This window comes from Megalops cyprinoides, chromosome 17, assembly GCF_013368585.1.
Source record: "Megalops cyprinoides isolate fMegCyp1 chromosome 17, fMegCyp1.pri, whole genome shotgun sequence".
Lineage (NCBI taxonomy): Eukaryota > Metazoa > Chordata > Actinopteri > Elopiformes > Megalopidae > Megalops > Megalops cyprinoides.
The window spans coordinates 23,841,410-23,854,414 of NC_050599.1; the positions used below are offsets into that span (position 1 = coordinate 23,841,410).

Genomic DNA, 13,005 nt, shown 5'->3' on the forward strand with positions numbered 1-13,005 from the left:
TGAGGTAGTATTAGGTTTATGCTCAGAGCACACTGTGCCCTAAGGCAAATAAGTATTTTACCAGGGTAAAAAAAATGGGTTTTAAAGGAAAAAATTGCATTCTACTCTAGTCAACAGCGTTGCAGACACTAAACTGCTGCCATGTGATTCTCTCTCAGCAACGTGATCGGCCTGTTTGGTTTGACTTTTGTCGCTTGGCTTGGCAATTTGGACCCTTGTCAATTTCACCCTGCCCCAACTTGCTGCTCCAATTGACTGTAAAAAAATATGGCAAACAAAAAACTACATCATTCAGAAAATAAATACAGAGAGTACCAATGTCTGTAGAATACTGCAAAGTGACAAACTATCGGTGACTGAAAACAGTGCAGCCTTAGTGCTACTGTGCAAAAGGAAATGAAGCACTTTGTCCTGCCGGCCCTGCCCACGGACCCACCTTGAAAACACTTTGTATTGTGCAATACTGATAGGGACACAAAAGTGAAAATCAAAGCCAGAAAAAACAAATCACTGCATGTTGACTTTGGTTTTGAGGCCTCAAAGGGCTTGCAGAAGACAATTAGCAGGTCCGTGCTGTTTTCGGCAAGCGTCTGCAAACTCTGGGCCACCCCTCATGGATAGGGATGCGGGGGACGGTCAAGTGCATTCAACTGGCACTGCGCTACATTCTATCTCCATGTCCTGGAGATCGAACTCCCCTCCTGAGGGCGAATGAGAAAAATTGTGATCGATTTGCATTTTGCCATTTAGCCCTCGGTCACACTGTGTGTATGTATGTGTGTTGTGGGGGGTGGTTGGGGAGGAGATGCAACACAGGATATCAATAACTCCCCCAGGGGGACGTTCGGTGGTGTGCGGGGACATGTAGAACGCTTAAGTGTGTGTGAAACCAGTTCAGAGGTCAGGAGGGCAGGTGTGGGGAGGAGCTCGTGAGCCCGCAGGAAGTTCAAAGTCCGTTTGACAATGACTTTCTCAGCTGGGCTTTCACGTGTCCCAGCTTACGATGTGAAACCACTTCAGCAGTGGCTGAGATGTGAGACACCGACTGCGTACCACAGCAGGCAAACAGGTGCATCTGTGTTCAGATTAAACTCTCAGAATCTATCTCCCGATTCTAGGAAAAGCAATAGATTTAAGATTTCAGAGTTCCTGGAGTTTCTGTGCAGGCATCAATTGTGCACTACAGGGAAAAGGTCTTCTGGAAAACAGGTCACATAACAGCATTAGCATTACAGCTACCATCCCTTCTCTATCTTTTAAATTGCTGCTGTTTTATACCCTTCAAAAGGAAAAGACTTTTCAGAACAGACTAATATCCCTGATCTCCTTTTTTCATATCTGTATCTCTGTTATAAAAGCAGACTCATTACAAATACTCATTACAAATATATTGATTTTGTTTGCAGAATTTCTTTCAGGTTATACACTCACCTGCATATTACAGACCAGGAATGAAAGCATTGACTTCCTACTTGTTAGCATTAAAAGCTTCTCATCCAAGTCAGGTAATCTCTTTGAAAGCCACAAAAATACTGACCAGCCACACATCCAAAATCAGTTGCTTGATTTTGTTTTGAATGAAAAAAACTAAGAAGTTCTTCCTTAAGCAGCACAATACAAGCTCACCCCATTAGACTGAAACCTCAAATCAATCTTGGAAAAACAATATAACTAAAAACTCTCTGGTTGAAAACCAAACTATAATAACTTAAGTACAAAGCACACTGCGGATAGGTACCACAGAGACTCTGATCAAACTGTTTATGGAACATATGCGATATCATCCCAAACATTGCTGCCCGGAACTTTCATAAGGGGAGAGATGCCAAAACATTTATTCACAGGGCTGTCTAGGGAAAGCCATGAGACACAAATCAGCTGTCCCAACAGCTAGCGCTAAGCACTCACTGCATTCCACAGTGCTGTCTGAGACGTAAGATCACACTTTGAAAATGAACCACATAAAAACGAGTCTTTATTTGACTGTAACATGCCACTTTTATCTTGGCACTTTTATCATGGCACTTGGTCAGTGTACTTATCCTTGCCATATATATTTTAATTTCCATGAATGAGATTTATGGTCTAAGTAAAGTTTAACCTAATGTGGACACAAGAACAGGGCCAAAAGAGCCAAGAGAAGCCTAAATCATACAATACAGCAGGCCAGAGAATCCTTTAGGCCACCTTACTAAATCAACCTAATCTGGGAGTATGTTCGCCTGTCCTAAGGGAGGTACGTATACACAAGTACCAGACGCCCATGGTAAACACAAAGGGGTAAATTCAGGACGGTGCGATAAATCTGATCGCAGGGCAAATTGGATCAAACCTGGTAGCAGTTAGACCGGGATCTCATGACCGCTCTTCAGTAGGCAACCACAAGATGACCGCTTCACCTATGCGGTTGCCATCCTGAAACCACAGGTCTAAGTTCCTCCTCCCACTCCTACTAAATTCCAGCACATTCCTTTCTTTTGATCAAAGCAACGCCCTTGTGAAGCAACACTTTCATTTTCTATGCGTGGCCATGAGAGGACAATAAGGTGTGCTACTCGTTAACTCTTTGGTCACCGCCACGGTGTAGTGGGTGTTCTGAAAAAGTGAGGCATGGTGCATGTTTGACAGTCATGGAGGTCCCCTATTTAACAGTGAATGGGGACCTTCAGCGGGCTGTGCAGAGGCCATCCATCCTATTCCTCAGCTCCTGTTGTTTCAGGGGTGGCTTGAAAACGGGCGCATGGCTGGGCTTTGCCGCCCAGCTGCATTCCAGGACACAGGAACCTGCCCCCTCCGGTACAATACAGCTCTCAGTCAAACCTCGACCCCACCGCGGTATCTGCCCCTCAGGGCACGCCAAGGGGTCAAAGCACGCTCTCACCCCAGCAAAGGTGAGGCATTTCCACCTCACGCCCCCCTTCCCCAACAACAACAACAAACACAATCCACACCCAGCACTCCTGTGAGGATCCAACAATCACACCTATTCCAGGTAACTTATTAGTAAGTCATTGCCTCAGGTGTGAGTGCTGTGGCAGTTTGTCTGCTCTGCCGTGGATTTTTTTTAAAAGTGGCGGTGCTGCATGAACAAATTGAGCATAACTTTGTAATCACTCTTGGTTCAAACGACTGCAGTTTTATGAAGCACACAGCAGCTAGTATTTGCATGCAGTAATTCAGCCTCGTGCTATAATTATGGCAGCTCTGACACAAGGACCTGAGAGCTTCACCAGAAGGTCAATGTTCAGCTGTCACCCTGTCTGTCACAGGGAACCTTTGGTGTAGATAAGGGCAGTGGTTCAAAATTTTCCTTTTCCAACTGCTTACTCTTTGAAGGAAAGCCTTACTTTAGTTTTAATTTGTAGAAGTAAATCAAAGTATTATTAGTTTGTTCTATGGGCCAAAAGAAATAGAAAATTAAACTCACGTGATGAGATAGGAGTTGAGATGAGATAGGTCATATCTTGACCCAGCCAGCCAGTCCCACTGACCTGAACATCTCATTTGACCTCAGACCTTTCCTCCCTAAATAATGAATTGAATAAACACACTCCCCCAATTGCCTAAACCACTGATTCTCAATCCTGCTTCTGGGGCCCCCCTGCTCCGCACGTTTTCCATCTTTCCCTGCTCTACCTACCTGACTGAACTCATCAGTGGCACTTTTGATTAGCCGAACACACCTGATTTAATAAAGAGCATGTTAATTATTTCAATTAGGTGTGTTTGGAGCAAGGATAGATTGAAGATATGCAGGACAGGGGGGCTCCAGGAGTAGGATTGAGAAACACTTTAGGCCCTAAACCTAACTGGACCTTGTGGTCCTGGCCAGAGGTGGATGCCCCCCCCCCCCCCCCCTCCCCCCCACCCCACCCCACCCTTTGAGCTGGGTTCTGTGCAAGCTTTCTTCCCTTTAGTTATGCGTTCTTCCTTGCCACTGTCACCTTAGGTGTGCTCTTGGGGGTTCAGGCTTGGGATCTCTGTAAAGCTGACTTGTGACAATATGCTTTGTATAACGCACTACACAAATAAAATTGCATTGAACTTGATTCCATGGTTAAACTGAATGCCTCCAAAAGAGATTTGAAAGCCATCGCAATGATCACCGCCCGCTCCTTAAATGTTTTTTTAGGCAACCTTACTGAATTCCTCGGGTGGCCGCACTGGCAGCATCCCGCTCACGTGCGATTCAGGTGTGCCAGAGGTAAAGGCTAATTGGTAAGTGAGACTCACCGTTAAGTCCGTTGGGGATGCTCCGGTGGTGGTGCGGGGCTGACAGATCATCCATAGACCGCCGGATGGTCCCGATCTTCGCCTCCGCCGGCTTGTGCATATGGTTGTTGTGGTGATCCGGGCTGCCGGCGCTGCCGGTACTCGACGTACTGCTGCCGTCCCCGACATCCCGAACGGCGCCGGTGCCGTTAAGATTGGACAGGCTGGACTGGCTGTCGATGGAGCTCCTGGATCCGGCACCGTTCCTCTCCTCGTCCAGCATGAGCACGATCTCCTTCAGCTCCATGTTTTCGCGCATCACCGTCTCCTGGTTGGCCTCCAGCTCCTTCAGCTTCTGCTGGTACGTGCCCACCTCCTTCCACATTGCGCTGGCCGTGTACCTTCCGAACCGCTGCCACTCCCGGGACAACTTCTTGCCCCTCTGTCTGTCGTCGTCCAGGAAGCAGCACAGCTCCCTCAGCTCGTGGTTGTCGTCCTGTAGTTTTTGGTTGATCTCCTTCAGGCCGCGGATCTCGTGGAGGTGGACCTGCAGTCTCCGGTTGACGTCCTTCATCATGTTCCCGTGCTCCACCATCAAGTTCATCCGCTCGTTATCCGCCCTCCTCAGTCTTTTGATTAAATCCTCTTTGCTGCATTTGAACAGCTCCTCGTCTGAAATCTGACTCAAATCATCATTATGTCCGTCCAGTGAAATTTTTGCCATCTCTCAGCGTTCCACCTTTTTTTCCAATTTTACAGGAGATAATTCACAGAAAATTTGCTAACCGAGCCTTAACGGTGTTATATTCAAATCTGAATGCATGATAAAGAAAATAACTCCAGTGACACATGCGTTTAAATTGGCAGACTAATTAAACGGGAAAAATACAATAAAATGAAAAATAAGTGGAAAAAACGCTGGCACTCAAGCGGGCACGCAAAAGATGAACTGCTAATCTCTCTGAAACGGCAAATAGCAAACAGTGCCGTTTCGATGCGTTTGCTTTTATGAAATTGTATTATACGGAAGAAAATAAATTCAAAATACCTTCAATGTATGTGATCCCTTCCTCATAAGAACAACACATCGATGAATGATGAGAAATTATCCCCGTTCACATGCAGCGAAAGCTGCTATTTCTCCACTGTCCCGCGGTGATGTAGCTAGTTTACCATGAAGGAAAACTGCGAAGGCAAGTGCAATCCACAGTGATTCAGAACTACAGAGGTTTCCAGATTTCATTCAACGGAGATCAGATTTCAATCCAACTTTTAAAAATCCGATAAAACATGAAAGACCCAAGTCTGTGTTACACGTCGCTCTGATCCAGTCAGGACTGAACCGCATACGAACAAACACGCTGATCCGGCGAATGGATTTTGTTAAGCGGTTGTCGGATTGAATCCTCTCGCAGGTTGAAATTTGCTCTGCCCTCCTCTCCTTCCACAGGCTTGCCTCAAAAATATTCAAGAGGATTTCGGTCAAGACGTCCAATCAAGACGCCGGAAAACGGACTGGGCAGGTGACTGTATGGTCAAGCCTTTCAGGCGCGAGGCACTGCCCTCTTAAAGGGCCAATAGCAGCGCAGCTCTCCCAGAATCTCCGCATAAAAAGGATTTTAATTAGCAATTTGCCTGTGTAAATATATATTTTAGGAGCGAAAGGAAGCTAAAACAGTTATACAGAAAACAACATGGATTTATGAAGTTAGTAAATTACGGCACAAAATGAGAATCTTTGATTTACAATGACAAATAACAAACCAGTCTTATTCTGAATCATCGTGTACCCTAATAGTTTTCTGTCTTGATAAATATGTATTACATATATGTAATTTATATTTTTTAAAATTTAAAAATACAACGCTATGTATGCATTTCTGTGTTTCGTGTGTCCTATCCTCTTGCAAGGGAATCCTAACACAACGAATGACGAGTGACTTATCAATCTGATCATTTGAATATGACATGTGTGCTTCCCTTTGGCGAAACCAGGTTGCAGCTGGAAGTAGTGTTGACGAGCAAATATAGAGCAGTATTCTGCACCAAGTAAATTCAGTGCCACAGTGCAATAACTGGGATACAGTGCTTTGGGAGGTGCTGTCTTTTGGATTCGGAGGTCCTGACTCACATGCAGTCATTAAAGCAATATAGCACTTTTGGAAAGAGTTGGGTGTTAACACCAGTGTCCTGGCCAAATTTCCAGTCTGCTCAATCTGGTCAACTAATCACCCTCCCCTCTGGGTAATTGGCAATGTAATCTAGTAAAGAGGTGGTGTCTCTGAAGGCAACTGGGAGAGGGCCATGGAAAACCATGCTCAGAATGAGAATTTCTGCCATTTCGACTGGAACATTAAGCTAAAAAATGCAAATATGCAAAGGCAAGAGAAAGGACGCGTCTTGGTTGCATTTGTGAACGACTCGAAGACAACAAACTCGGAACCACGAACCATGAGCACCATCTTGTGGTCAAATAAAAGCAATCCTCGCTCTTCTTGACGAATCTGTGTATTCGATCATAACTCTCTGTAGGCTCTTGGTCGGGCTAATAATGTAACAGAGACCAGAGAATACACGTGAAAAAAATCTCAATGTCCTACAGTTATTAAAGCAGTTATAATGGGCTGCGTTTCATGTTAACCAATATATTGTTGCCTGTGTTGTCGTCTTGTTTAAATCTGTTGAAATCAGATTTAAATATTTTTCACATGTTGAATAAAATACGTCACCAGTACTTCGGTTGTTTGTTGCGATTTATTTAATGGTCACCTTAGTTGATTGCCACGACAGAAGCACTGCTTTACCACATTAAGTGTAGAATATTCTACTTTTCTTAGTTTCAGAGACGTTTAATGGAAGTACCGGTTCGTAGTCTGCAAAAATTGCTACAAAACAACAGACGATAGGGTTTTACTTTCCACTTCGTCTGGTATCCTGATATGAAATATAATACTGAGGTGAGCATGATGTGCGGAAGGAGCTATTGCTACACAGCAGAATTCGCAAATTCCAGGCGGAGACATCCTTAACGACTGGATTTCGGTACACAATGAATTACAACATATCGGTGCGCTGTAGCGCTGACTTGAAATACGTGACAGTATATAAAGGCCTAGTCTGTTGCCCGAGGACAAGCGGTTGATGATTTCAAACTGGGCAAAGTCCACAGCTCAAAGATCAAAAACAGGAGGCAGCAGCAGGTCCCCTGTTGGTCGATTTACATAATTTACGCGCAAGTGAAAGTTGTGACAGTTCTGGCAGTCCGAAAATAACAATGCGGTATAGCTACGACAGTCTGAGACGTGTCTGGCATGCTCCGTTTATTCTGTTATTCTTTTTGGGGGTTTGGATAGGACCCGTGCGTTTACACCCACAATGCCTGGATTTCAAGCCCCCGTTCCAACCTGCAGAGGAGCTGACGTTCTGTGTTATGTACAAAGATTTCGGCTGCTGCGATTCTGCAAAGGACCAGGAACTGATGTCGAAATACTATCGGATCATCGATAATTTTGATGATTACGGGTATGCCACCTGTGCCGGCTATATACAAAATATCATCTGCCAGGTATGACGGCTCGACTGATGTTAATAGTGGGTTGATTTTGCACTTCACTCTGCAGTCCTATTTATAATATCTGCACAAAAAATAACGCTGTCAGTGCTCACTTTCATTTACTCTTTGGATACTCTTTTAAGCATTTATTCTTTATAGGTTTGTCGCAACAATGGCAAAATGAAGTCAAGTTACACTAAACAAGCTTGGCCTCGTGGCCTCACAGAAGGTCGAAAAAGCATCACTCCAAAATAATGCTACTCGTTTTCAAAGCTTTTTTATGATACTTTTTCTTAACCTTACTATGTTAAGAGAATGTGATGTGATGACGGAAACATTTGCATGCTTATTATATGTACTGCAGGAGCAAAATTTAAAAAAAAAAATTAAAAAGAGAGACTGACAGTATTCATTATGGACTCTGATATTTTAGGTAGTGTTTTCACACATATGGTTTAAAAGTTCTTTCTTGACATTTTTTAAAATGTGCAAATATTTCAAATGCACCAATGCATCCAGGCTGTCATGGTGAGATGAGCCTGATGTTTGCAACTGGCCATCATCTAATGTTTGGTGATAAAAGGAGCAGAAAATGCAAACAGAAAACTAAAACAAAAACCGTCTCTTCCCTCCCTCCCATTTTGGCACTGTTCAGGAGTGCTCCCCTTACGCTGCGCACCTCTATGATACCGAGGACCCCAGCACGCCCATCCGAGCCCTGCCGGGGCTCTGTGGAGATTACTGCTCCGACTTCTGGCAGAAGTGCAGGTCGGCCATCCCCTTCCTTACCGACGACAGGCACCTGGCCAAAGCTGGGCGGGACCGGGGCGAGTTCTGCGGGCGTGCGGGGCTGGACGACGCAGACTACTGCTTCCCCAACCTCGTCAGCAACGAGCGACTGACCAGGAACCTGGGCCGCGTGGGCGCGGACTCCGAGGGCTGCCTGCAGCTGTGCCTGGAGGAAGTGGCCAACGGGCTCCGGAACCCGCTGGCCATGGTGCACGCCAACGACGGCACGCACCGCTTCTTCGTGGCCGAGCAGGTGGGCGTGGTGTGGGCGTACCTGCCGGACCACTCCAGGCTGGAGAAGCCCTTCCTCAACATCACCCAGGCGGTGCTGACCTCACCCTGGGAGGGCGACGAGCGCGGCTTCCTGGGCCTCGTCTTTCACCCCAAGTTTAAGTACAACAGGAAGCTGTACGTATACTACTCGGTGGAGGTGGGCTTTGATGAGAGGATCAGGATCAGTGAGTTCCGGGTGTCGGCCAGCGACATGAATGTCGTGGACCACAGCTCGGAGAGGTACGTGTCCCTAACTTAAGGCAGTCTACAACCCCAATTTGCTCATATATTTCCTCTGCTGTCACCTAATCCAGGAGTGTTTGATTGCCATTTCCGTCCTACCTGCTCCCTCCAGGATTATTCTAGAAATCGACGAACCAGCATCCAATCACAACGGTGGGCAGCTGCTGTTCGCCGATGATGGATACCTGTACATCTTCACAGGGGACGGGGGAATGGCAGGGGATCCGTTTGGGAAATACGGGAACGCACAGAACAAGTATGAACGAAAACCGCTTATAAAATATGCCACTATCCACCTGCCACCTTTTCCCATGTGTTTTGTAGAAGAAACCCTTGCTTTTGTGACACCAACTCAATTGGCTGATATGATATGGTATTTGCCTTTTTCATTGAACAAGGGCTCAGTCATTGATTTAGAGCAGGAATAATTAGTGTGGAGGAATCTTACTGTGACTCCCTCTGTTGACTTATGTCTGTGACTTCTCCAGTTAGAGTTTCACTGTAACTTTGCTGCCTTTTATGGTAACCGCCTCTGATGAATTCCATGCCCACAATTTCCAGGGTAGCTTTGCAGACATTCATTGTGCCTTTGTCGACTTTCACAGCAACGTTCTCTGTTGAATTTCCTCATCCCAGGTCTGCCCTGCTGGGCAAGGTGCTCCGCATTGACGTGGATGACAATGACAGGGGCCCGCTGTACAAGATCCCACTGGACAACCCGTTTGTGCACGACCGCGAGGCGCGGCCCGAGGTGTACGCCTTCGGGGTGCGGAACATGTGGCGCTGCTCCGTGGACCGGGGAGACCGCCACACCAAGGAGGGGAAGGGCAGAATCTTCTGCGGAGACGTGGGGCAGAACAAATTTGAGGAAGTTGACATCATCGAGAAAGGCGTGAATTACGGCTGGAGGGCCAAGGAGGGGTTCTCGTGCTATGATAAAAAGCTCTGTGCCAACAGCTCTCTGGGTGAGTGGAATTATGGCTTCTAATTAAAATAAACCCCTGTAAAAAATAAATGTTCTTTTTCCACCATCAAAATATGCATCTTTATTTTCAAACAATAAAAATGTACTTTTTGCATGGTTTTAAAGAAATTAAAAAAAACAATCTGTACCCTTTGAAAAGACAACGATCAACTACTAACATATCTAAAAAAAAATAATAATAATAACCAACAATGCTGTAACATAGTGCCTCTCTTTCACAGGTGATGTGCTCCCTATATATGCTTACTCACACAAAATGGGCAAGTCAGTCACAGGGGGGTACATCTACCGTGGCTGTGAATACCCCAATTTAAATGGCATCTACATCTTTGGAGACTTTATGAGCGGGTAAGACTCTGTCCATACTCTTGTGGTGTCTGTTATTCTGGAGCAGTGTTTCTCAATCCTACTCCTGGAGGCCCCCTGCTCTGCACGTTTTCCATCTTTCCCTGCTCTATCTACCTGACTGAACTCATCAGTGGCACTTTTGATTAGCTGAGCACACCTGATTTAATCAAGCAGCAAGGACAGATAGAAGATATGCAGGACAGGGGGCCTCCAGGAGTAGGATTGAGAAACACTGTTCTGGAGAAATAAAAGGACTTGCATGCCACCTAGTGGAGCAACAACAATCAACATACTTCAGTCCTACAATATCTGTGTTATTGCTTGATGATTCTGAGTTTGATTCACAGTATTGTGGGAATTCACCATTAGAGGTCACCTTGGGCTGCACTCAGAAATTAAGCAGTGCTTTACCATACAGTTATCATTTAACAGGCACATCTGAAAGGACCGTGAAAGAAAAGTTCAGCTCTGGGAAAGTGTATAGCTGGAGACACCAAGCACACATCAAGCTAGCAGCTTTTACAAAGCTCACTTATAAATCTTTATAAATCTCCTGTGCGTGTCCTCCCTACAAATACCCTTTATGCACCCTTCTGCAGGAGAATGATGGCACTCCAGGAGAACAGGCGCAAAGGGAAATGGGACTACAATGAAATATGCATGGGCATGGGGCAGACATGCGTCTTCCCAGGGCTTATCAACAACTATCACCCCTACATCATCTCCTTTGGGGAGGACGAGGCTGGTATGGCAGGATGCTCAAACCAAAAAAAAAAAAAAAATCAGCAGGAACTCACCATTCCAGAAACCATCAGTAGTTTACCATTACTGCAGACTTTTAGATTTGTGTTAGAAAGAATAGAGAGGATATCTAAACTTATGTGTTTTAAAGATTGACATTGGGCATTGCTAGTCTCAGCTTCGTCCGGGTTCATATCCAACCAGGGGCCTAACAAAGTGCATACTCAGTCCCAGGAAGAGTTAAATCCTTCATGTGTCCATGTTCCATGTACCTCCATCTCACTGTGTATTAGTATGCCTATGGGAATTACGAACAGCTCACTGGCAGAGTTGCTGTTTTTAACAGGAGAACTTTACTTCATGTCAACCTCATTTCCAAGTGCAACGTCTTCTTCTGGTGTGGTGTACAAACTTGTGGATCCTTCACGGTAAGGAGCGATGGTAGTCACTGATTGTTATAAGGACCAATTGTAGACAACTGCTGAATGGTAACATGGATTCATGTTGTTGATTATATGGACACAAAACAGCAGAACAGCATTTGGCGCCTTGGTAAAGATTTACAGCTCTTAGTTTACACTGCAGAAAGTACAGATCAGTAGAACTTTAACACAAGAGTGAAACTGTGACAGACACATCTGAGGTGTATTTAAACCCCTCTAAAAATGAACTGAAAGAATAGTAGCCATGCTAATGATTTTTTGGACGGACTTTGTTCTCTGCCAGTCATGGGAGATGGATCACATTACATTGGAGCAATCCTGTTGAACACTGTCAGAGATTACAATCAGCATGTCTGTAGAAATCCCAGAATGTAGACTATAGTGATATAAATTATGTTTTTTTCTGGTATTGCCTGATTAAATGGCTAATTACAGATATATTTGTTTTATAGACGGGCACCACCGAGACAGTGTCATTATGACCCACTGCCAGTCAGAGTTAAAAGCACCCTGATCAAATTCCAACCAAAGGAGAGTAAGTATATATTTCTTTTGGACTGCAGTTCTACTCCAGGCTTATTTCCTAATCTGAAATGATTCCTTCCATGCCTTACAGCCTAAAGTCAAATTGATATATTTCATCCAACAGAATTGATAGGAGTTGAAATGTCACACAAGCAGCCAAAACTGGCCAATAGGCAACAGACAACCAGTTCTAGCTCGACAGACTGGCTTCAGGACCTGATGGACCTCCTCGGGGTGCAAGTGAGTGCCCTAGGAGGAACCGCGCCCGCGCCCAGCCCCGCCCCCACTCCTGCTCAGCCACATACAGGTCAAAGGAAGAAAGGCAAGCACGGCTCCAAGACCCGGCCCCAGAACGGGGCCCTGCGATTGGCCGGGGACGAGGAGGGGCGGTCTGACAGGGGCAGGGTGGAGATCTACGTCGACGGGGAGTGGGGGACGGTGTGCGATGACCTGTGGGACGAGAAGAGTGCGGGTGTGGCCTGCCGGCAGCTGGGGTTCCACCATGCGCTGAAGGCCTCCAAACAGGCGGAGTTTGGAGAGGGCAGGAGCCTCAGGATACTGCTGGACGACGTGCAGTGCGAGGGGGCGGAGCAGACCCTCCTGGACTGCCGGCACACGGGCGTTGGCATGCACAACTGTGCACATTACGAAGACGCCGGTGTCATCTGCGGAAATGATTAACTTCAAGAGCTGAGCCATGTAATTAGTGTAGTGTAATTAAAGCTTTATTTAAGTGAGGAAAATAACAAAACCTATAGAGAGTGTCCTCTCTGATTTTTGCTGATACTGGCATGTAGGACTACCTCTCCTGAAATTTAAAGTCAGACTAATTGTTTTGGTTTTACATCTTATTTCTTTTGACAAATAACCCACTTAGATACTGGTCCTTAACT

At 45.7% G+C, this 13,005-nt stretch overlaps 2 protein-coding genes across 3 annotated transcripts in view; one reads left to right on the top strand and one right to left on the bottom strand.

The window, feature by feature from the left end:
• Positions 1-5,596, bottom strand: part of LOC118792197 (coiled-coil domain-containing protein 85C-A-like) — a 45,839-nt gene extending 40,243 nt beyond the window's left edge. For both annotated transcript variants that reach the window (XM_036549964.1, XM_036549963.1), the window contains exon 1: positions 4,234-5,596. In XM_036549964.1, the coding sequence (XP_036405857.1) occupies positions 4,234-4,936 (703 nt within the window). In that variant the 5' untranslated portion in view covers positions 4,937-5,596. The remainder of the gene's footprint in view (positions 1-4,233) is intronic.
• Positions 5,597-7,402: 1,806 nt separating this feature from the next.
• Positions 7,403-12,990, top strand: LOC118792198 (HHIP-like protein 1). Its single transcript, XM_036549965.1, has 9 exons — positions 7,403-7,777; positions 8,421-9,067; positions 9,183-9,326; positions 9,707-10,035; positions 10,277-10,403; positions 11,003-11,148; positions 11,491-11,572; positions 12,040-12,122; positions 12,237-12,990. The coding sequence occupies exons 1-9, from the start codon at positions 7,487-7,489 to the stop codon at positions 12,791-12,793; spliced, it is 2,406 nt and encodes an 801-aa protein (XP_036405858.1). The 5' UTR covers positions 7,403-7,486; the 3' UTR covers positions 12,794-12,990.
• The last annotated feature ends 15 nt before the right edge of the window (positions 12,991-13,005 follow it).

Excerpts from the sequence above, each read along its gene's own strand:
- LOC118792198 (XM_036549965.1), top strand. The coding sequence starts at position 7,487 with ATGCGGTATAGCTACGACAGTCTGAGACGTGTCTGGCATGCTCCGTTT. Across the intron at positions 10,036-10,276 it reads CTGTGCCAACAGCTCTCTGG|GTGATGTGCTCCCTATATAT; the intron begins GTGAGTGGAATT and ends TCTCTTTCACAG. Across the intron at positions 10,404-11,002 it reads TTTGGAGACTTTATGAGCGG|GAGAATGATGGCACTCCAGG; the intron begins GTAAGACTCTGT and ends ACCCTTCTGCAG.